Source organism: Branchiostoma floridae, chromosome 18 (assembly GCF_000003815.2).
Source record: "Branchiostoma floridae strain S238N-H82 chromosome 18, Bfl_VNyyK, whole genome shotgun sequence".
Taxonomy (NCBI): Eukaryota; Metazoa; Chordata; class Leptocardii; order Amphioxiformes; family Branchiostomatidae; genus Branchiostoma; species Branchiostoma floridae.
Genome location: NC_049996.1, coordinates 6,577,557 through 6,602,215, shown reverse-complemented (window position 1 = coordinate 6,602,215; position 24,659 = coordinate 6,577,557). Strand labels below are relative to the sequence as shown.

At 43.9% G+C, this 24,659-nt stretch overlaps 2 protein-coding genes across 11 annotated transcripts in view; one reads left to right on the top strand and one right to left on the bottom strand.

The window, feature by feature from the left end:
- Window positions 1-3,328: 3,328 nt before the first annotated feature.
- Window positions 3,329-5,263, bottom strand: LOC118405910. Of its 4 annotated transcripts, none has more exons than XR_004829956.1 (2): window positions 4,836-4,968; window positions 3,329-4,639 (listed from the first exon to the last, which is right to left on the bottom strand). XR_004829956.1 is itself a non-coding variant. In XM_035805747.1 (2 exons), exons 1-2 carry the CDS (start codon window positions 5,115-5,117, stop codon window positions 4,515-4,517), a joined length of 414 nt encoding a protein of 137 aa, XP_035661640.1. In that variant the 5' UTR covers window positions 5,118-5,263; the 3' UTR covers window positions 3,329-4,514. The 4 variants fall into 4 exon arrangements, 2 of the variants coding, with proteins under 2 accessions (XP_035661640.1, XP_035661639.1); XR_004829955.1 differs by having other exon boundaries at window positions 4,818-4,951; XM_035805747.1 differs by having other exon boundaries at window positions 3,329-4,646; window positions 4,836-5,263.
- A 220-nt stretch (window positions 5,264-5,483) lies between these two features.
- The window catches only part of LOC118405908 (tyrosine-protein phosphatase non-receptor type 23-like), a 76,378-nt gene continuing 57,202 nt past the window's right edge, over window positions 5,484-24,659 (top strand). For 3 of the 7 annotated variants that reach the window (XM_035805740.1, XM_035805738.1, XM_035805744.1), the window contains exons 1-2: window positions 5,484-5,647; window positions 20,248-20,322. In XM_035805740.1, the coding sequence (XP_035661633.1) occupies window positions 5,558-5,647; window positions 20,248-20,322 (165 nt within the window). In that variant the 5' untranslated portion in view covers window positions 5,484-5,557. The remainder of the gene's footprint in view (window positions 5,648-20,247; window positions 20,323-24,659) is intronic. The other 4 variants (XM_035805743.1, XM_035805741.1, XM_035805742.1 and 1 more) reach the window with 3 other exon arrangements.

Below are 24,659 nucleotides of genomic sequence, written 5' to 3'. Positions count from 1 at the left end.
CACCGGCAAGCAGCCATAATTTTACGGAACTAACTTGTTACTTCATAAATCTACACATTCTCTAACTCCTATACTTTAGCCCCTTCCTTATCATTGAAGTTCTCTCTACTTCAACATTTCACATCTCTTACCCCCTCCCTTATTCTCCATTTTCTCTCTACCTCACCTTCTCACGTAACTTCAAACACCCTCTCTTATCTTTCTTCGTACCCCTTTCACCCATTCTAATAAAACTCGAAAGGCGTCCACTCTTTCTTTCATATTCCCTCATTTCACTGGCCTCAAAACCGTCGAAGTAATCAAAGAATTTCCCCCTTGTCCGTCAAGATATCTCATCTGACATATACTCTCACATTCATTCTTCCGAAACGAGCAAAACCTGCCATTTTCTCGCCATGAACAACCGTCCTCTGCAGGGCGACACTCTGCCACCAAACTCAGTTTTGCACCCTCACGGTGCCAGCAACCACCAGGCACGAATAACTAGAGGCCCGCACATGCGCGCTGATTCCTTCGCCAGGATGCAAACGCACCATGTACAAAGATTCTTTATTCACCGGTACTCCGTCTTTAACCACTTTATAGTGACCACAAACATCCCAGCCCAAACCACTGGACCCCAATACACGAGTGCCGTTTCCCAGCATGAAACTCCCATCGTACGCGATTAGAGGCTCCCTGACCGCCACTAGTCACGCAGTGATCGCACACTAACACTGAGTGCAGCAAACACGACGCACGAACGACCAGAAACCCACACATGCGCGCCATTTCCTTTCTGTGAAAACGCCCGCTATGTGCAAAGGACGCAGACTCTCTGACTCACGCTACTCCTATGAGTCCCACTAAGCACCCACTAACAATGCAGCCAACGCCCAGCACCATCAGCAGCCCGCACACGCGTACCATTGTCTCCCTGTGAAAACACCCGCCGTGTGCGATCAGACTCTCTGACCAACGCTACTCAGCAATTGCCCACTATCAACCGTGCAGCCAATACCAAGCACAAACGACCAGATCTAGAAACTCGCATGACATCTTCTTCCTATGAAACACCCGTCATGCGCAGAAAAACTCTCTGATCAACGCTACTCAGTGATCGCATACTAACAGAGCAGCAAACACCAAGCACAAACAATCAGTGGCCCGCACATGCGTGCCATTTTCTTTCCGGACTCTGGAAACACCCGCCACGTGCGGAAAGACTCTCTGAACAACGCCACTCAGTGAACTCACACTAACCATGCAGCAAACACCGAGCACAGCCGATCAGCGGCCCAAACATGCGTTCCCTTTTCTTCTTGTCAAAACACCCGCCAAGTGCGGAAATACTCTCTGACCAACGGCACCGCTACTCAGTGATCGCACACTAACAGTGCAAGAAACACCAAGCACCAACGATCAGAGGCCCTCACCTGCCACCTGCATGCCCTTTTTTCCCTATGAACACACCTGCCATTCGCGGGAAAACTCTCTGATCAACGCTACTCAGTAATCGCACCCTAACAGTGCAACAAACACCGAGCACAAATGACCAGAGGCCCGCCCATGCGCGCCATTTCACCCCTATGAAAACACCCGGCATGCGCTGAAAGACTCTGACCAACTTTACTCATTGATCACACACTAACAGTGCAACAAACACCAAGCACAATCGGAAGCCCGCACATACACGCCATTTCATTCCTGTGAAAACACCCACAATGTGCGGAAAGACTCTCTGATCCACGCTACTCAGTGATCGCACCCTAACAGTGCAGCAAACACCGAGCACCAACAATTAGAGGCTCGCACCTGCGCGTCGCTTCATTCCTGTGAAAACAGCCGCCATATGCGGAAAGACTCCCCGATCAACGCTACTCAGTGATCGCACACAGTAACAGTGCAACAAACACCGAGCACAATCGGAGGCCCGCACATACGCGCCGTTTCATTCCTGTGAAAACACCCGCCATGTGCGGAAAGACTCTCTGATCAACGCTACTCAGTGATTGCACACTAACAGTGCAGCAAACACCGAGCACCTACGATCAGAAGCCCGCACATGCACACCGTTTCATTTCTGTGAAAACACCCGCCATGTGCGGAAAGACTCTCCGATCAACGCTACTCAGTGATTGCACACTAACAGTGCAGCAAACACCGAGCACCAACCATCAGAGGCCCGCACATGCGCGCCGTTCCATTCCTATGGCTATGAAAACACCCGCCATGTGCGGAAAGACTCTCTGATCAACGCTACTCAGTGATCGCACACTAACAGTGCAACAAACACCGAGCACAATCAGAAGCCCGCACATGCGCACCGTTTCATTTCTGTGAAAACCCCCGCCATGTGCGGAAAGACTCTCCGATCAACGCTACTCAGTGATCGCACACTAACTGTGCAGCCAACACCGAGTACAATCAGAAGCCCGCACATGCACGTCGTTTCATTCCTGTGAAAACACCCGCCATGCGCGGAAAGACTCTCTGATCAACGCTACTCAGTGATCGCACACTAACAGTGCAACAAACACCGAGCACCAACGATCAGAAGCCCGCACATGCGCGCCGTTCCATTCCTATGGCTATGCAAACACCCGCCATGTGCGGAAAGACTCTCTGATCAACGCTACTCAGTGATTGCACACTAACAGTGCAGCAAAACACCGAGCACCAACCATCAGAGGCCCGCACATGCGCGCCGTTCCATTCCTATGGCTATGAAAACACCCGCCATGTGCGGAAAGACTCTCTGATCAACGCTACTCAGTGATCGCACACTAACAGTGCAGCAAACACCGAGCACAATCAGAAGCCCGCACATGCGCGCCGTTTCATTTCTGTGAAAACACCCGCCATGTGCGGAAAGACTCTCCGATCAACGCTACTCAGTGATCGCACCCTAACAGTGCATCAAACACCAAGCACCAACGATCGGAGGCCCGCACATGCGCGCCGTTTCACCCCCATGAAAACACCCGCCATGCGCGGAAAAACTCTCTGATCAACGTTACTCAGTGATCGCACACTAACAGTGCACCAAACACCAAGCACAAACGATCTGAGGCCCGCACATGCGCGCCGTTTCACCAGCTGAAAAGAAAACACGCCAACACGAAACCTCTCCGGACCTCGCTACTCGGTGTTCTCACGGTATAAAAGAACCATCAAACACCAAGCAGGAGCGACCGAGAACGATCCGTACATGCGCTGTTTTCTCCAAAATATAGTACAAAACGGACCAAAACACACCTTCTTTCCTCGTGATTTAAGGAGACTTCCCTCAGCGATAGAAACTGCCAACGCTGCTGCCAGGCTGTGGTTCCTTAGACGACTGCATTCCTTAATAGTCCAGGTCTGTGTCGCCGTCACTGTGTCAACACAAGCAAAACTTTACAAACAACAACGGTAAAAGAAAATATCCCTAATTAGAGGGAAACCAAACACTTCAAAACAGCAACAACAGACATAAAGACAAAATATCTGAGGGGAATCCCGCCTCAAATCGATGTCACCAAAAACGTGCACGCCTCCCTGAAAAAACCAAAGCCGTGCGCTCCGTGACGGCCGTCGTCTAGTGTCGATGCCGCGAAGAACTGCAGTATGTGTTGGGAATGCTCGGCTTGCTGGCTCCAACGCTCTGTCGCAGCTTGCTGCACCTCGGTCGCGATGTGGTAGTCACCTTCCTCGGCACAGGAGAGCTGGAAACCGGGCTGATCTGCTAAGAAAACAACACGTTTAGAACACAAGTATCAACTAAAGACAAAGCAAATGCAAATCAAGCACGAGCGAACCGAGCGAAAGCCCGACACCAAAGATATGCAAAACAACACGTGTACACATTAACCACCCCAAACCATTGTTCCCAGGAAAACATAATTGGACAAAAAAAACACAAACGTTTGTTACCGCATTTTCGCCCCAAACCTGCCGTATCTTTAAATTCCGACGTTTCGACCCGCCAGGTAGGACTCTTCCGCGCGAAGTTCCGCCCTTTCAATATGTGAAGAGGCCGCCAAAAGTCTGTCAGAGCTTGCTGCATCTCAGTCGCGCTGTGGTAGTCGCCTTCCTCGGCCTGGGAGAGCTGGAATCCGGGCTGAGCTGCTAAGAAAACAACACGTTCAGACCACAAATTCTGAACCTACAGTAAAGCAGCTAAACCCAACTCGAGCATTCACCCGCCACGCTGGCACACACCTCACGTGGTCACAAAAGGGGATCCTGTCACGAGTTTCCCTCCCTTCCTAAGAACAAAACCTCCTACGTTCCGTTCCAAACAAAAGATAATGAAATTCCCACCCAGTCAACTAAGGCAAACAAATGCAAATCAAGCAGTAAAAACCGGGAGAAACCCGACACCAAAGATATGCAAAACAACACGTGAACAACGACACCCAAACGAGTGTTCCCAGAAAAGCAGAATTCGACACATACAACAACGTACGTTACCGCATTTTCCACCCAAACCTGCCATATCTCAGCCATCCTGAAGTTTTCCCCCCACTATGTGGGACTCGTCCGTCCTTTCGCTACGTGGAGATGGTCTGCCCAAGGTCTGCCGGAGCTTCTGGTTCCATCGCCCCGCCGTTACTTGCTGCACAGCTGAACCTCAGAAATTGTCTTCCTCCGTCAAACTGGAGTCTATGCTGCCTCCCTGTGTGCTTATCGACAAAATACCCAGTCAACTAAAAGCAAGCAAATGCAAATCAAGCACGTGCAAACCAGGCGAAAGCTCGACACCAAAGATATGCAAAACAACACGTGAACAAAACGGCACACAAACCATTGTTCCCAGAAAAGCAGAATTCGACAAATACCACAACGTACGTTACCGCATTTTCCACCCAAACCTGCCGTATATCCACCGTCCTGAAATTTGACCCCACTAGGTAGAACACTAGGACTCTTCCGTCCTTTCGATGCGTGGAGAGGGTCTGCCCAAGGTCCGCCGGAGCTTCTGGATCCCTCGCCCCGCCGTTACTTGCTGCACAGCCGAACCTCTGAAGTTGTCTTCCTCCCACTGGTAATCCGGAGTCTAGGCTGCAACACTGCGTGCTCCTCGGGCACAAAACCCGCCCGGCGGCGAGAAACGTGGTCGTGAAACCGCAAGCGGCGGAGACCTGGTCGTCCATCGCCAGGGGACCTCGGCGTTGCGGATGAATCCAACAAGAGGCAGTAGGGTGATCATCCCTTGTACTTATATGGTTGTGAGAATCATGTGATTCAGGATCAACCAATGCGCGCACAGTGAAGATAGGCTAGCGAAACGCACCGCTAAAACCCTGAAAATTGGTCAACTTTCAGGCGTAATTACATGACTTCTAACTGCGGTCCAGCTTTCAAAAGTAGTTCCTCGTGATTTATTAACCCCTTCCAAGAACGGGGAACCTTTTTTTAGGCTGATATAACGCATCCCGGCTTTACTATACCGTTTTCTGTGAGATCTACCTAAGGCCTCTATACGGCGACGTACAACTGTCGTAATCCTTACTGCCGCAATACAACGTGTGTCGTATTCCCTCTTTGCCGCATTACGGTACCAGATGACCATGACGTCATTACAATAGCCAAGATGGAGGCCGTCCCTAGGATGCCGATGGTGTCCCTGGATTTGAAATTTTCCCCAGTTGAAGAAGACGAGTTCGGCCCTGTGATAAGAAAGGTACACAGTTTTATTGACAACATTCTTTCTTGTGATCTCGGTGAGGTATTAATAATAAAATGCAGTCCCTAGAGGTATCCAAGACAGGCGAAGTAACGTGATGAACGTTCTAGACAAAATATTTATAATAACAAATCTGTATCTAGTATCAAGGAGCTTTTATCAGTATATCTGTATCTGTATCTATATAGCCGGTATAACCGCCCTTCGGTGTAACACACCAGCAAATATAATCTGATCTGGTGTATTTTGCCAGCAATTAGGTACCCAATGAGGCAAAACTACCGAAGTCACGGGTTCCTCTCTCAGCACTCGGTGTCTAGTGTGGAAGGGGCCTTCCGCACTAGAAGTCTAGTGCCGACGTTACGTCCGCACTAGGTGTCCAGTGGTGAGTCGACTTCAGCACTGAAAACCCCCGATTCACCACTAGAAACCGAGTGCTGAGACTACCTTCCGCACTAGAAAACGAGTGACCACAAACGTTCCGCACTAGAAAACGAGTGACGACAAATATTCCGCACAGGAAAACCAGTGACGACAAATGTTCCGCACAGGAAAACCAGTGACGACAAATATTCCGCACTTGAAACCGTGAGTGCTGCGTATGGGAGGAAATATCCGTGTCGGGTTTTCAAAGAACAGTACATATCAATTATCTTTCTTTTCGTGACCAAAGTAGAACTGTCTAAACTGTCTGTAGCCGCCACGCATCAACAAGTGATGCATGCGAACGATTGATTGGCTGAAAGTAGTCTGCAACTCAAACACGACAAAGGGAGCTGTAATTTATTGGCATTTTATCTTCGTGAAATTTAGAAAAAGGGAACGAAGCTGACACACTGTTGACATGAGGTCATCATATACATATACACTATATAACACACCGTTACATGTAGGATGTAGCGTATGATACACACATGCTGTTTCGAGTTCCGACAGAGACAAGACTAGGGCAAAATTGATTTTAAAATACCGAGTAAGTGACCGTCTGAAGGTGAGTAGGCGCTGCTGCATGTCAACTATGTTTTTGAGTAACAATTTGGACGCGAGCACTGGAAACCCAGTGCTGACGGTCTTAAAATGATAGTAGCACTCGGCTTCTAGTGCCGAAGTGGTCTTAGCACTCGGCCTCTAGTGCCGAAAAATCACCGAGCACTAGAAATCCCAGTGCGGAACCCGTGACTTAGGTAGATCGGCACTCGGTTATCCAGTGCTCAAAGACCTCCGCACTGGGTAACCAGTGCTGAACGACCTTTGAACCACCCTTCAGCACTAGAAACAGAGTGCTGAGCGGAGATCAGCACTAGAAACCGAGTGCTGGGCGGAGTTCGGCACTAGAAACCGAGTGCTGGGCGGAGTTCGGCACTGGAAAACGAGTGCCGAGACAAGGTGTAGCTCTGGAATTCCAGTGCTGACGGGTCTTCAGCACTCGAACAAAGCCGTTCCGCACTGGAATTCCTGGGCGGAAGTTTCTTCCGTACTGGGCCCCGAGTGCCGACGCCAGTTTCTCCACGAATTCCGCACTGGGCGCCCAGTGCGGAACCCGTGACTTCGGTATACTTGCCCCAATGAGTAATGAGGCTATAACATTAACTTAATCTAATGTAATATATATTTTTGACACAATCAAAACAATATTTCCAACCTTTCACCAGCTAGTAGACCTCCAAAAAACTACATTCCTGTTAAAAAATATGTTGTTGTTGTTGTTGTTGTCCTTGTTTTACGTCTATTTCTTCGCTAGACGTGGACTCCAGGTACCATTCCCATCTAGGTGCTTCTCATGTGATTGTTACTCCTTGGTGCTTGATCTCTGGTGCTTTGCACATTCGTGTATAGTAAGTTGGTAACCTTTTAGTCCTCCCCGGCGAATCTCCTATGTACGTTGAAAGTGCCTTGTACATCTTTTTGTTTATATAATGGTTTATTTGGCAAGCATGTCATACGAATCGCAGCCTTGCAGCTGAATTGAGGTAATGGCATTACATTCAGCACAGTTATCACTTCATACAATATAATAATTTATTTGCAAATCCATGCCCGTAGGCTAATTGCAATGATACAGACAGTGAAAAGTAACAAGTGTCTATTCTAAATACACACACGTCAGCTATCTATGTACATGCTTCTACTTTCTTTACTGGGTGGTTTGACTTCTTCTTTGGAGGCAGTGGCTGGTGAAAAGTCCCACTTCTTTAATGATTAGTGGATTCTGTGATTTTAACAGAAATATAGTTTTTTTTAGATCTACTAACTGGTGAAAAGTTGGAAATATTGTTTTGATTGTGTCAAAAAGGTTGTTTCTTTCGTCCTCATAATGGGGGCAGTTACATATAAAGTGTATTTCATCTTCCACTGCATCCGTCGCACAGTATTTACACAATCTATCTTGAACTGGCACTTTTTTATAACGACCCTTTTCTATCTCTAGTGAGTGAGCACTGATTCTTATCTTACATACATTGGATCTCTTGTCAGTGTCGTTCTGGTATAGATAGGTTTCCATGGCATATTCGGTTTTGATATGTTTGTAAAATCTTAGTTTGCCGTTATCTTTAGACAATTGCTGGAAAAAGGTTTGGACATACACGTCTGACAGTCTTTTCCTTAACAATGTACAAATATGTTTGTTGTCTATTCTAGAGTGAGCATAGTTCTATAGATAGGAATAACCATTATCATCAAGTATTTGTTTTACATGTTGGAGCCAAGTTTTCTTATGATTGTTTAAAGGTACATTTTGTTGACAGAGTAGTGCGTCTATTTGTAAAGGGTGTGTAGAGTAATCTAACTGTTTAAGGCGTAGCCAGTACTTAACTATGCGGATTGCTATATCTATGCCTGTTGGATAAATAATAATATAGATAATATAAACGATACAATTCCTAGCACATTAAGATAAGAAGCAAGATTTAAAATATCTATAAATGAATTACGCGATTAAAAACTAATATTGCACATTCAATTAATCGTGATTTTCCATCATATTGCACTAAGGTACATACGCAGTGGGTAAAGAGCAGCAACCAGGTCAGTTCGGAATTCAGATGTGCTTTTGCATCAGTACTAGGATGAATTTACTGTAGCAGTCTGACGAGGAAAGGAATGCTGCTGTTATGGTACCAGACAGTTCTAGTGAGAACAGAGTTTAGGTTGTTACAAGTTCTGGTGAGACGGCCGCTGATCTCGCCATGGGACGGTGGAAGCCAGTCACGGTAGAGGGGAGAGTTTAACAGTCTGAGTCCGAACTTTCTACATAACAGGGTCCGTCTCGCCTCAAGTGTCGGGAGGTTGAGTTGTTAGCAGGCCTCTAAGTGGGAGGAGTAGTGCTTGCCTAGAATTGTGCGGCATGCACGACGTTGTATGTTCTCAAGTTGTGATGCTTGGGTACTGGTGAGACCTGGACTCCAGGCGGGTGCAGTGTATTCGAGGAGCGGCCGAACATAGCATGTGTACACTGCTAGAAGGTCTTCCTGGGGGAGGTGGAACTTCTTTAGTTGTCTTAAGAGGAAAAGGCGCTTTGAGCTCTGTTTGTTGATGTGAGTGACATGTGTGGCCCATTTCAGGTCAGCCTGTACCCATACTCCCAGTAACTTGGCAACGCGCACAATCTGGAGGTCTCGGCCGCTGATATGGAGAGGTGGGAGTGGGGGCGGTGTTCTAGTGAAAAAGACGTGCATCGCCTTGCATTTCGCAGGATGTAATTTCATTGAACATTCTGTGGTCCACCGGTCTAGTGAGTTTAGGTCGTCTTGTAGGAGGGAGGGTTGGCGGATGAGTCTGCTCTCTAGGAGGGTGAGGTTGTCTACGAATTTACAGTTATCTGCCCTCGAGTCCTTTGTGGAGCTGTTGATTAGGGCGATAAAGATGATGGGCGCCAAGACTGTGCCTTGAGGTAAACCGCATGTGAGTACTTCCCACTCTGAGTAAGTGTTTTGGTAGGATACGCGTTGTTTCCTACCAGATAGGAAGTCGCAGATCCAGGGTAACAATGACGGTCTGCAGCCAAGCTCGTGTAGTCTCGTTATCGCGGTGGTATGGTCTACGCGATCAAACGCCTTCGAGAAATCAGTTAGGACTACAGTGCTTATTGACCCTGCTCGGTCGGAGGCCTTACTGAGTTGATGTAGGATCCTCACTAAACAGTGAGTCGTCGATCTTCCTGGTAAGCCGCCGAACTGGTTAGGGTTTATGTTATTGATGATGTCCGACATAGCCCACGTGGAGATGAAACTTTCGCATACCTTCGCTAGTACAGACGTTAGTGAGACAGGCCTTAGCTCATCCACAGTTGAAGGTTTTGATTTAGGTACTGGGATAACTGTCGCTTCTCGCCATTCACACGGTAAACGGCCCTCGGACAACGATGTGTTTAGAATGTCGGTGAGCGGCTGGCTAAGCTCAAACGCAAATTCTTTTATTAGGCGACAGGAGATGTTGTCAGGGCCGGTTGCCTTCCGGATGCTTACATTTTGTAGTTTGTGCCACATCTCCCATACGTTCACCTGCGGAGGTTGGAATGAAGGGAGGAATGCGGGGAGACGGCTCAAGTCCAATGGAGGTAATCCCTGTGTTATCTTACTCAAGGTGCTGTTAATGGCGTCTGCAGGCGCTTTAGTTTCGTCTGGTGAGATGCCATCGATGTGGATTGTTGGCTTTGCTTTGCATTGCCCATGTTGACCATTGTTTTGATGTTTCTGTGCCAGTTTGCTGGGTCTTGCTTCCGAAGCTTCTCCACATTGTTGCTGTAGAAAGACTGTCTTCTTCTCTTTATGCTTGTCTGTATTTTGTTTCGCAGTGCTTTCCACTTGGAAGTTTTGCCTTGCTTGAATGCTTCCTGGCGCCGGCATATCAGGGATTTAATTTCTGGTGTCATCCATGGCTTATCCTTCACATGGAGTTTGATGTCTCGAGTGGGGAAGAACTCGCTGATCTTTTGGTGTAGAGTGTTATATAGCGCAGTGGTTTTGGCTTGACTTTCTCTTTCTCGTGTGATTTCTTCCCAGTTGTGTGATGAAATCCACGCGCCGAAAGAACGGATTCTTGAATCTGGCATAGGGCGTACTGTCGTTTTTGTCATCTTGTTAGACTTAACGTGTTGTTTTGGTTGAAGTAACACTGTCATATGGTCACTCATTCCCAGGGGTGCGATGGTGGTACATGGTTTGTAGAATCGACCAACATTGGTGATTATGAGGTCCAGTATGGCGTCCTGTCTGGTGGGGGTTCTGACGATCTGTTTCATACTGGTGTTGTTGCAGAGAATTTGTGTATCCATTCTGTTGAAGTCACCACCAATATGGAAGCCAATATCAGGGTACCTGGCGCGTAATTGGTCGACGGACGTGATCAAATGTTCGCGTAGGACGTCCTGGTGTGGAGAATCGGGAGGGAGGTACACCGCGCAAACTGCAAGTCCGGAGATTTCGCGTGGAAGTCTTTCTGGTCTCACATAGACCAAGGTACATTCTAGTTCCAAAAGGACATCCATATCCAGTTGGCGGGCGTGTAAGTTATCCTTTACGTAGACAGCAACCCCGCCGCCCGTTTTGTTTCTTCGGGATTTAGAGAAAAGCGTGAAGCCGTCAATATCCATCGTCTCCAGTGGTTGGTCAGGCGTAAACCAAGTCTCACTGATTACTGCGATCTGGACTGAGTTGTTGTTCAGTACGCATTGAAGTTCTTCTAATTTGTTGCGAAGTGATCTGGCGTTACTAAGCATGATTGTTGGCACGGCAAAGTCTGACTGAGATGGTGTGGGTCTAGTTACTACTTTGCGCTCAACTGGCTGCTTGACATGCCAAGATTTGCATATGAAGGGGGGTTGGTTCCCCGGAGCTCTCGGACGGTAGCCATAAACAGTTTGAATTTGACGGAAAAAATTCTTGGACATAGTGACGCTAGCAGGGATGAGAGAAGATCTGGGAGAAGAACGTGTGAATTTTTACGTACAGGCCTGTCTATATGCCTCCTGTCTATGTGATGTGGACGTGTTTATGACTCGGGCGACAGAGTGGGGCTTTCAGACGGCTTGTAGATGTACTTCTGTAGAGAAATCGTGATTACACAGTGATCCCATACCGTGCCCTCCCCATCTTGGCGTGATGGCGACGCTCAGCTTCACAAGCCAATTCATCATGAGCTGTTGGAGTACCTGCCTGCCTATTGCGCCTCAGCTCAAGGGCTACCTGAAGGACAACAGACTATGCCCAATTTTGCAACGTTAGGGGATATAGTATAAATGGAAGCATGTGAGCGCAGATTACATTACTAGTAGTTAATTAGCGGCCTCAGCTCTGGCCTCAAACCAGAAGCCTACAGGGGGGTTGTTGCATCCAAAACACGTCACTATCTAGAACCCGGTTTAGGCCGCATAATTACTGGATATCCAGAACATGGCCAAAATAGAACGCATCTTGCATAAACAACGGTGTTTATCTAGAACGTGTATTTGGGGGTGGAGCTTCCTGTTTTCAAGGGCGGAGACTATCTTGCATGTTGTTTTTGTAGTCAGAAGGCCGCCATCCTTGTATCTCCCTGCAAGAGGTTTATGTAGAATTTATTCAGCTCATGGTGTTACAGAACTTAAACGAATGGTCGATAAGGATACTTCGATGTTCACATGTTACTTAGTACGCATCAGGCCCCAAATGCCTTTTGCGTAATGATGTAACAAATAGCAGTCAAGATGGGATAAAATCACTGTTGTTTTCCGTGTAGCGACACATTCTAGTTACATGTTAATTATATAACTTAATAGCATCCAGATGTCGTCCCTTTGCCATACAATGCCCGGTCCACATCATGGATATCCAGAACGAGGCCCAAGCAGACCTGGCCGTGTCTTGGATATCCAGGATGTGGACCCGGTCTCTGAAACGGCGTAGAAAGGCAATTTTGAAGAAAAAATGCAGAATGTGGCCGAAGGGAAAATGCAGCAAAAATCACAAGAAAAGAAGCATAAAAAAAGGCAACATTTTCGCGAAAATGCAGCAAAAAAAAAAAAATTAAATCTATCCACGGATTCGATCCCGGAGCGTTGATTTACCACGCGTGAATAATACCACTGTGCCAGTGCTACAATATGTTACAGGCGCACGTTTTAACACGTATAGAAATGTATTGCGTGGCTTGAACACGTCCGTTCACCGTTGAATTTGCAAGATTCCAAGGTCCAATTTTCTGAAGATAATGTTTTTGTGTGAAAATTTATCAATCTCGTTCATTCCATGGCGGGCAACTTCTTCCTTGAGCGCCTGTTTGGTCGTCTCAGCTGCTATAGTATTATCAAACTGGCCGAATGCCATTTTGTGTTATGTGCGTTGATTGGTTCACCTCTGCGTACACCCGAGACAGTCCGCGACTTTATTCCAATCAAAAAGCTGGAAACGCGGAGTATATGTTTACAGCTTCCATTTTTTCTGAGTTCTGATTGGCTATTGTTAAACTCGATGCCGATTGTGTTCTGTGCCTTGATAGGTTCACCTCTGACGTAAAACCGAGAAAGTGAGACTTCAAGCCAATCAAATAGCTTGAAACGTGGAGTACATGTTTACAGCTTCCATTCTTTCTGATTTCCGGGTGGAATATGCAAATATCTGAGGAAAAACTAAATGTGTGGCTTCGCCCACATAATAATGCTGCTTCAGTTCACATGTGACATGAACGGAATGAAAATTTTGGAAGCCCAGGGCGATCACAGGGCAGCGGTCACTTCCAGGTTAGATATTTGATCGTATAAACATATATAGATAGGTCGCTGGCGCTAAGGAGAAATTCTGGCTACGTGTTTCACTGTTTGCTATAGATATCTAATTCTAAGATGTAGTTTTTACCTGCATGTATGCAGGTATGGTTTTCACGGGCGTGGGAAAATTTGGAAGCTGGGGATTTAGGGCGCTGTATCTCGAGAACGGATGGTGCGAGCACGACGGTTTTTGGTACGTGGGTTGGGGGTGGTGGCCTGACACTCAGGTTTGATTTTGGGCCTCCTGGCGTTTGAACTTGACATTGCAGGTGGCATTTTTGGTGTTTTGGGGGCACTTTTGGCGCTGTGTGTCCGGAACGATACGCGCGATTGCAACGATTTTTGGTGCATGGGTGGGGGGTTGTTGCCTGTTGCCTAGGATTGACTTTGGGCCTTGCCGCGTTTGAACTTGACCCGGCAGGTCGAATTTTGTGTCCGGGAGGGGTATTTCCGGAGTTATATCTTCTGAACGGTTGGTGCTGGCGCGATGATATTTGGCACATGTGTCGCGATGGGTGAATAATTCTCAATTTTGATTTTGGCGCCCTTGGTGCTTGAACTTGACATTTTAGGTTACCTTTTGTGCGGGCACGGGGCGTGCGCTGTATCTCCGGAACGCAAGGTGCCATTGTGTTGCTATTTGGTACGTGAGTTGTTGGTGGTGTCCTGGTGGTGAGGTTTGATTTTGGGCCTCCTAGTGCTTGAACTTGATACTGTATAGGTTGACCCTGTTTTGGTGTGGTTGGGGCATCCCCCCAATATCTGCTTGGTTGCTGACGGTTGGGTTGGGTAGAACCATCATCTGTTTTGGTTGATTGAGAGGTCTTTAAGTTTACACCTAGAACCATCATCTGGCCTGGGCCACCTTCAATGTATCAGGTTACTTTGTATCAACAGTGTCTGACCTGCCAGATGATATACTTAGTCTAGTATCTGTTGCTGTATTTGTTAGGTACAGTTTGAGTTTGCTTCTTAGTCCGAGTTTGTGGTGTTTTGAGAGCTGTGTAGTACTGGGTTTAATGTTCTGGTACAAGTTCCTTTACCCTGTTTGGCAATCAGCAGAAGATACAACTTTCTAAAGTGGAGGAGAAATGTATAGAGCTTGAGTGTAAGACAAAGGTATGTGTATGATTTTTCCTGTTTCTTGTTGTTTCTTTGGGGATGCCATTTCCGTATTGTATGCAGGTAATTTGTAGTTTGGGGCTAGTCATATTTGCTTGATTTTTGGGCCTGCTTAATCTATAGCACGGGCAAGGTTAAGTGGTAGAGGCTTTGTTTTGTTTTAAATTTGGTATCGTTTGTTGCATTTTGTCACTGCAAAAATATGATGAAATTGTTTCCTCCTCTAAGCAGCTGCTCATTGATTTGGGGGGATGTTTGCTGGGTGTTCACTCTGACTACGATGTAGCTTTCTGAACTTTTTAAAGTTGCCAGCAGCTTGCCATTTATGAATGGGATTGACAAGGACATTTTGAGTAGTAAATTCTGCTGTAAAATTTGGCTTAGGTACTTCAGGAGATTTAGGTTTTAGTTGGACAGATTGAACAAAATATCATACCACCCTAATGCTGCTGGATGGGGCCTACCACTATTCATATTGTCTATGGAACTACTGTAAAAATATAATTTTTCAAATTATGCAAATAACCTTCCAGTGTCAAGTGATATAACACTCCAGAAATAAATCTTTAATGAATATCATTGGTACAATAAGGAGATTTAGCAGCTGCATTAGGTCAGTACATTGAAATAGGAAGATATCAGTACTGAATATATCATATGTGACAGAACAACTACATGGGCCATCTGACTCTGAGACCAAAAAAGGTAGGAAAAGTCGTCTCAATAACTTTAAGGTACTGTGGTTGGTTACATGCTTAAGAAATCCAAAATAATTAATGTTCATCCATGCCCAAACTTACACATTCTGAAAATGGAATTTCAGACTTTTGCATGGTGCACAACCAACACGGTAAAAATACGCAACCATGGACGAAAAGGAAAAAAAATACACAATAGGTCTACAGACACCTAATACATTTCATGCAGGCCTGAGGTCTACGAACTCTTGTTATCCCAGAGTCCAATCTGGGGTCACAAACAAGTCCCGTGGCGTCTTTGCATCTAGGCCCCGTTCAAAAAATGAAACGGTTCCATCGGTTAGGCCTGGAAATCCGACAGCAAACGACAGGAAACGGTTTGCATTTTGCGTTCACGATGCAAACTTGCAAACCGTTTCAGCTCCTTGAAAATGCATGGTAATGCGACCTCTGACCCCTGAGGTTGTTGTGATCTTGCCCAAACTTGTACTTCTGTGTCAAATTATGGGTCTTTGATAGAAATTGAACCAATGTCTTACTGAAGCCTGGTTCTGTCATGACCTTGGAAATGCCTCTGAAAACATTGTGGTCCCGATATATGCCATGCTATGACATTTCCACTGGATCTCCTGACACATTAACCTGCGGTATCAAGACTTCTGGGTCATCAGTCAAACAGGAGGAGGCCCGATAATAAAAACGAATTTTATGATTGAAAACGTGGCCGAAACACCCGAATGACAGATCAAAAATTGTACTTTTTCCCTGTGACGCCACCAAATATGAACGCACTTGCCCGGATGTAAAACGAATTGCGCCGCTTTTGCGTTCATGATGCAAATTTGCAATTCCGGATAAGGAAGAAACCGTTTCAATACTACCTCGCGAGGAGGTTCCGAAAAAAACGTTTCCTATTGCTTCAGATCTGTTTTGGAGCGTTCATGATGACAAAACTTATCCATGGGCGTGCATAATCCTGTCAATCATGATTATTAACGGCACCGGAAGTACGAATCTTGGATATCAGGCCTCCAGACTTAACTTTTTGACCTAGGAACACTGTGCTCCTATTGGTTGCATCAACAACTAGAGTTCGACGAAATCATACCTTTGCCAAATGAACCAGGTTTGTTATGTAGAAAGATGTCTTTAGACATAAATATGCTACTCATTACCTATGATTTACATCATGTATTACAAAGGCACAATCCTGTTAAAAAAAGAATTTGACCTTGTCAAATTTTTGATATTGAACTAGAGTTCGGCGACCTCATACTCTCACCTCTCAAATAGAAGTAATAAAAGTACCCCCCGGACAAATCTTCAAAATCTAATAAACGTACCCCCTGGAATAAAAGTACCCCCCGGAAAAATACCCAATGACATGTAAACTGTGTCCATACTACTTCTGTCCAAGAGAAGATGATCAGATAGGTTCTTTTTACTTATTTATGCCTGAGTACCAATGGTTTTTGGTGTATTCTTGGCAACTTGTTAGCTCATATCTTTAAGATTTACCTTTACATCTTAAAAAATTGTAGTAAGTAAATAATAAACTAGTTTGACATTGTAAAAACACTAATGGCAAAAATTATTTTTGGCAAACATGACTATGCATGACTACATGTACATGTTTATAAAAGAAATAACCCCCAGTTCAGAAAGAAAGCTGGACAGCTCTAACAGTTTCACAGTCTTCCAGAGCAATCCCGTGTAATTCCTACAAGTTATAATTAGAGCTCTTTCATTCATGCCATTCATTGTATAATCTAGGGGAACAGTTCACTTGAAGGCAGGGAAAGAACACATTTCAAGTTAGAAAAAGATTCCAAATTTAGAAATACAAAAGGGTATTTTGTAATATTGTATTTCAAAATACTGAGTGGAAACTTAGAGACAATAGTAAATTGTAATTTGGCCAGGTTTATCTTTACAGTGTACAAAATACTTTTCTGAGCCAGGTTGCACGGTGTGCAACCTGGGGCAAAAACAAGGTTGCACAACTGAATTTCAAGTTGCACCACCTACAATTCACTAATTTCTAGGGGAAAAAAGGTACAATACATACATATTTGGCTAATATGAAATGGAGTTGCCTTGGTTCATTTATTTCTTCCAAGTAAATTGACAACAAAATCAAGTTCTGAGGCTCAGAATCTAAGGTTGCACCCTGTGCAACCTGAGTTCAGAAGTAAGTTGCACCAAGCAAAAAGTGGTTGCAATGTGCAAGTGTGCAAGTGGGTATTTTGCACGCTGCTTTAGAAAAGGTTACAGAGTAGCGACCAAAATAAACACAACTTCCCCCAAATGTTTCGATCATAGACTCAGCACTGTAGCCACTCCCCCAAAAGTGTTACATGCATGAGAGACCTGAGTACTCTGTTGGAGCAAGGATAATCTTTTAGTTTTTAAACAACTTTACAAGCAGCATGAACTAGAATTTTTCTGTATCCACAACTTTACCTTCAGTTGGTAAAAAGAAATATATTTTAGTGTAGAAGTTACCAGGGAAAGATCGACATATAGCTGAGAATGCGACATCTAACAGAAATGTTGTGATGGTGCCAACGGCACACCCCTAGTACCGTAGTAGACTTCCCGGCTCCATGATCACAGGCGGCACCGCTTACAAAGCTTGGGATATTAGAACTCCGCCTCCTTGGGGGCGCATTCCATTAGGGGAGGCCTACACAGAGGGCTGGCTCACGTGCTGGCCTCAGACAATGTAAACAGAGATAAAATGCATCGGAAATTCGAAGAGAACACACTTGAAATCTTTCCATATCTTTATTGGATTTTTTTTTCTTGTCCAAGATTAGTTGCACACTTCTAAATTTACCTGCCGGTGGATGTGAAATCAAGCTAGTGGGTAATTTGAGACTTTTGCCGGAGAAGCTCTCAAGCTGCTTCTCTCAAGAAAACTCCGCCCTTCAGGGGGCGCTGGTCTCTGGGCAGGCCCCTGCACGCACCACTGCTGATTGTCGGCAACTTTCAACAACGTAAACAACAGATTTACGTGGGGAAAATGATACTTTTTAGATAGATTTAGTGAATTTTGAGCAAAAATACCGCGGAAATATGGGCAGAAAATTCCAACTTTCAATATTTGTGAGGTCCCTGGTTAGTCAAAAAAGCCCCAATTTGAAAAAAAAATAAACGTACCGTCTAAAATAAGGACGTACCGGGTGGATTCTGAGGCGGAAAAAAATAAACGTACCGGTACGTTTATTTGAGAGGTGAGAGTACCTCCATGAAATATTCTGTGTTTTTTGTAGATTTTATGTTTGTTGATGATGACTTATATGTAGGGCTGGGTACCGGTACAGTGAACCGGTACAAAACTGGTTTTTCTCATTGGACCGGTCCAGAAATACCGGACCTGAAAAAATTTGGTGGACCGGATGTTGGACCTATTAGGAAATTAACAGATTATTTGATCAGGCATTCACACGTTTTGGCGCTTGCAAGTGGAAGAAAATAACAAGAGTGAAGTAGAGTAGAGTTTATAGTCATTTCTGCCAAGTATTACAGTCAATCGTACAGGTGAGTTAGCATTGTAGGATTTTAAAACGCGAGTGCGAGTCTGATACTCCCCCAAACAGATTTCTTTGTAGTGAAATGAACCATTGGTATGGGTCATGCTGAATCAGGTTCAGGTCCGGACCTGGACCTGATCCTCTGGACCTGGACCTGAATTTTCTGTACCGGTACCCACCCCTACTTATATGTAATGATATTTGTGTTATTTCATAGATATGATCTTGAAAACACATCCATAAGGTTTCCTATTCAAATTTTGCACCCAATAGAAAGACCGATAAAAAGAACCTGGTTTATTTGGCAAAGGTATGTGTTCGTGGAACGCTAGTTACCTCCATGAAATGTCATGGAATGGAGGTTATATTTTCTGTTATGTGTCTCTGTCTGTGTAGATGATTACTCAAGAACGGCTGGATGGATTGGTTTCATACTTGTTGTGTTGGTGGGGTGTGATGAAAGCTCGAATCGATGAGATTTTGGGAGCCGTATCTGTCGTTATAATCGATGTAATAATATCAGAAATCACCCCTATATTTGAGATATATTGGTACAGGCATCGTGCTTTATGTGTTTGTTAATGGGCTTAGCTCCAAGCAGATGGTGAGGTGACAGCTGTTTGGGGAACCCCGAGTTTTTTTAATATGATAATTAGTTTTATTTATGTCTGCTTAGGATATCATGGAGATGTGAAGCGTAAGTATAATTGTAAGAAGTTGAGGTTCATTTAACGATAATGCTTAACAGGTATGGATGTCTCACATACTGTACTGCTGATTTGAGTGACATGGTGATTAAAATGCCAGTAGGTCCTCTCATCTGGGTTGGGTGTCAGAAGTTTTATGGGCGATACAGATGTTCTGATTTTGTTACGATAAGGGACAGTTGTTAGTTATCTCTTTCGTAGCCAATGGTACTTGTTTTTTAGCAGACGGGGTTGGCGCCAAGTATTCATCTTACAGTTGGTGTAGGGCTGTCAGAGGAAAGTGTGCATCTCGTTTTTGTACCGTGTAAACAGCTGATGTTATGACATATTGGTGGAAAATCAAATCACCATCTGACTAAAGTTGGCCACATCCCTTCTTCTTTCTGAGTTTCCCAACTTCCTCCCACCACACAGCTCTGAGGCACATAGTCGAACCTCAATAATGCTGACAACCTTAGACATTTTAAATGCCAAACATCAAGCTTAAGGAACACCACGCTACCATATGCCGTCGACCTCTTAAACGCACATTACACAATTAAGTGTCACATTTTGATAATTACTAATCAGATGGACATCCTCTGTGTCATTAAATAAATACACCACTACTTTCCCATAACATTTATATTATATAACCATTACTCTCAAATACAACCGACTATAAACATACATACCATCCACAAAAAAGCACTAAATATTTCATGGAGGTATGAGGTCCCCAAACTCTAGTTATTATTTTGATATGCTGAATTTTGTCAGATGTGAAAGTTTCATCTTGTCTTCATTGCAGTATGTGAGTACATTTTATGGTGAAGATCCCAGAGGATATGACGAAGAAATCAGAAAACTCCGACAATTACAACAGGCAAGTACCATCTTATTCTTTTACTAAGAACACGGACGGGTATATCTTTATGACATTTTAACGAAATTGGGTCAATCATGCATTGGAATATACTGTATGCACATGTAGCCAGCTGTCTTTTTTACCTTTTCCAAGAATGTTATTTACTTCTGCCAAGAACTGAAGTAAGTTATATTTTGAGTAGCATCTGTTTGTCAAGACCAGCATAACTTGAGAATTCCAGGATGGATTGTATTGACGTTCGGTATGTGGGTAGGTTTTTATGACATCTGAGAACAGGGCTTTCTAGCAGCTTGTTGCAGTACTGCAGTGGAACATCTGGGCTTGATATCTTGAGTTCTGGACATGCTGTGGCTATTATGGCTGTTATTACAGTAGACAGCTCTTGAGGCTGAGAGTAAGTGATATAGCTTTTGGCCCCCTAGTGGCTTCTTCTGGAACTACAGGGTCCAGTTTTGTGTCAGAATTTGAAAGGGAATAACTTAAGTCGGGGCTGACAAATTGATTTTTGGTTTGTAGGTATCAATCTGCAATTAACATGACAATTGATCGTCCTTATTATGACGTATTTGTTGATCGTTTATAGATAAATGATTAATATGGAGAATTAATAAGCACGGCAGATGCGCAACTCGGTACTATTTAGCAAAAAGGTTGTGCCGTCCAAAATCACGAACAACATCAAACAAATGTAAAAAAGAATAGTTTCTGGATGCCTAAGTATGATTGCTAAGAGAAGAGTTGAGAAAAGTTGACATAAAAACTGTCAGACATTCTTTTATTTGGGGTCCGAAATGATATGGAACAACATAAGATAAGGGTAAATGACCCGTAGATGGCATAAAACTGACTTGTAACCTGCTCTACTTTCTAACGTTTGCAACACCAGAAGTGCGACTCTTTTGGTATAGTAGCATTGGAGTGATGTAACTCCAAGATGTTACTTATTATATAATAATTATGTTACGATAATTTTCAAGAAAATGCGTACGTTTTGCCTGGACGATATTGTAGCGAAGTGTTAACTTTATGTCTGTATTAATGATAAGGTCGCGTGAGCAAAGTTTTAAATTAAAAGGTCATTTGTACTGGTGTCATAGCTGTACTAGTATATGAACAAGCATGACAAGAGAACTGCAGTTAGTATTTATTTGATCATAACAGTCACTCGGAATGAAAATACTGTATTTATAATGTTTCTGCTTCTTCTTCTTCTCCTGTCACAATCTTTATAGGAATTCATCACCAACATTCTTGGGCCGAATGACCTGAAATTTGGTACAAGGGTAGAGTGCAGCCGACCGATGATGATGATGAAGCCAATACCCGACACTTTTTTCCTGTTTTTTTGATAGATGCCTTCAAAATGATTTTATTTTATTTTTGCGTCCCATGCCCAGGTATTAAGGCCAAAGGACCTGAAATTTGGTATGATAGCCATTAGATATTTACCATATTTTCTTGAATAAAGTACATACTTTTTAAAGTTGAAAAATGTTTGTTTGTTAGTTTGTTTATTTCAATATCCAGTAGACTTTACAATATACTTCCTGGAGTCCAGAAGATTACAGAACAATCAAGTAACATAAGTCAACATAAGTGCACAAGTATAACATAAGAAATATTGAAAGTAAACTGAAATGTAAGATTAATTTAAGGCCTAGGAAAAAGAAGGTTGTGTTTCCAGTTTCAGTCCTGAAAAAATTAGGGTCGGTAGGTAGGGATTATCTTTTTTTTTTTTTTTTTCAAGACTTTGGTCCCAACTCTATAGCCTGGCGTGGCAAATACAGTTTTCAAAGTAAAAGTGAAATGCATGATAGCACAGGAACAAATTCTAGACTACACACAAGTGTTAGATTGCAAATGTCACTTTGAGGATGTCCTGCTCTTCAACGAACGTTACCAGCAGGGCTGTCTCCAGGACCCGTCCCTCCGTCTCAGGACTGAAATTTGCTTGTTGGGACAGAAAAAAATTTGACCCCATCCGTCCCAAAAATATGAACTCCATGACATCAAACTGTTGTAAATTTATTTTCCTGACCTTAAAATGACACGTTTACCGGGGAAAAATCAACAACTTGGGCTCCCAAACAATGAGCGGGACAAAAAGATTAAAGCTGGAGACAGCCCTGGTTACCAGGCACCCTTTTCACACCCCAGCTAACAAAACATAAAACACCCACCTGATCCTGCCAAGTTGATATCTTACTTATTAATCTCATGTTTATTAACCAATGTTTAGATTTGAATATACTTATTTTTAATGCCTTTTTATCAGTGACTAACAAGCAGGGAGGAGACTGAAAACATTTTTATTTTCATCAAAGACAAGACACAACACTTTTTTGTACTACGTTAAATGTTCCTCCTTAAATGGAAATAAAAACTTTAAAGTCTAAAGGAAACAAATCTAGGATCTATAAATTACAAAAAATATTTCTGTAGTAATGTGTATGAATAAAATAATACAATGAAATACTGTGTTGCATGTAACATGATGTTACAGCTCTGCCAAATGTGTTAGCAATCAGTCCACTGACTACCATGTAATACAACATTCTACACTTTTTTGCAATTTGGTATAGCTACAGTCAAACCTGTATTAGCGGCCACCTTTGCATAGCAGCTACCTGGCCATAGTGGCCACTTTTTGTTGGTCCCTTGGATTCGTAATGATTAAGAAATAAGCTTAGCGGCTACCTGTCCAACGCGGCCACGGCCACACGATTTCCGGTCCCGTTGATACAGAAACACTGCCTTTTGCAACCATACTGCAGCCTTATGTCACCCTGCACCGAGATTGAAATTGTAGTTTGCGAGGATTTGGAGTTCTTGATAGGGTCATTTTGGCGGTAGCAGAGGGTATGCATACCTTGAGCATTAAAGTGCAAGTCTTTGTCAGTGAATTTACAGATCGAGACAATGTTACTTTGTGAGAAAGATTAGTGGGAACTGAAATCATGTGTAGCTTGAGAGTACAGTCAAACCTGTCTATAGTGGCCATACAATGTACTTCTCCAGTCCCTTGAGTGGCCGCCATAGACAGGTTTGACTGTACTCTCTCTTCAGAACTTCCCTCCTGTCGAAAATGGAACTAATAATTTGAAATAAGCACAAATTCCCGCTTTACATCCAGCCAATCACATTGCAGCAAACCAAACAACGCCACCTAGCGACCCACTTGAAAACTGCAGAACCGCCGGGATTCAAGATGACATTGTTTCTTGGATGTTTTTGCCGAGCGCTAAAGTTTCTTCATTCAAGGCCACATAAATGCGTCTCAAACTTGGAAAAATGGATATTTTCCCCTTCCGATGCCATAGTAAGTTACTAGTAAGATCGCGTCTAAAATGACTAACGGCAAAGAACCTTAATCCGACGAATTCGAGCATATTCAACACTGAACCATGAATAAACAAGCGGGCTTTTGCGCATTCCGGAAACTGTTTAGTGCATTGTTTACTATGTTTCCCTGGCCCTTAGTACACGTGCATTGATCTCCCACTTTCCGTGGTTTCTGTAGAAAATAACACTTGAAAGAGAGTGTAACTGATAGCAAGTTCCTTGGGATTCTTTTCCCAGTGGAACTTTAATCTTTAAACTTTAATAATATAACAAGCCTGTTTATCAATGGATTTCATATTTACAACAACAAATTTGTATCAATCGGCAGCCACTTACTCGAGGTTTATTTTGCAAATCGGCATGTCGGAAATTGCTGATAGCCGTGATCAAAACATGGCCCGAAAACACATCAACCAGCGGCAAATCCGTTCTGCTGTTCCACTACACAGTTATGACGTTCTATGAAACTTTTCATCCGTTGTTTGGTAAGCAAGTGGCGGTAAATACGTTGGCTCCCAAAAAATATACCTGCAAAACACACTACAAACTCCCTATAGTACGTCCCCATGTTGGGGCCAGTTGGTTTCGCCATTGTGATTTGTCTTGCTGACTTTGGATGTGAGCACTTTGATAATAGGAGTGAAAGGACGTGCTCAAACATGCTTTCAAAATGGCGCATGTTCGGAAGGCCGCAAAATTGACGTAACAAAGCCTGCACTGTACTTGAAACAGGGACTCTTCAAGGCATGTTGGTTGTTTTGGATGGACAGTTTATGGGGGCACACACCAGTTTATTTGGGGGTTCAAATGGAGGCGGCACACCCTCAAGTCTAGCGACCATCTCTTCCAGGGAATTATCCTGAAGGAAAATAACTGTATATGGGGTGAGAGGATATACCTTCAGCTACAAGACCAACTGAGTTTCGATCCTTCAACTTCTCTAATTTTGAAAAATTATAGGGAAAAAACATTATTTTCATGTCAAAAATGAT

Bases quoted from the DNA above. Each gene is read 5' to 3' on its own strand.
- LOC118405910 (XM_035805746.1), bottom strand. From the start codon at position 5,117: ATGGACGACCAGGTCTCCGCCGCTTGCGGTTTCACGACCACGTTTCTC. The intron at 4,647-4,817 runs GTAACGTACGTT...TTTGTCGATAAG, and splicing joins AGGTTTGGGTGGAAAATGCG to CACACAGGGAGGCAGCATAG.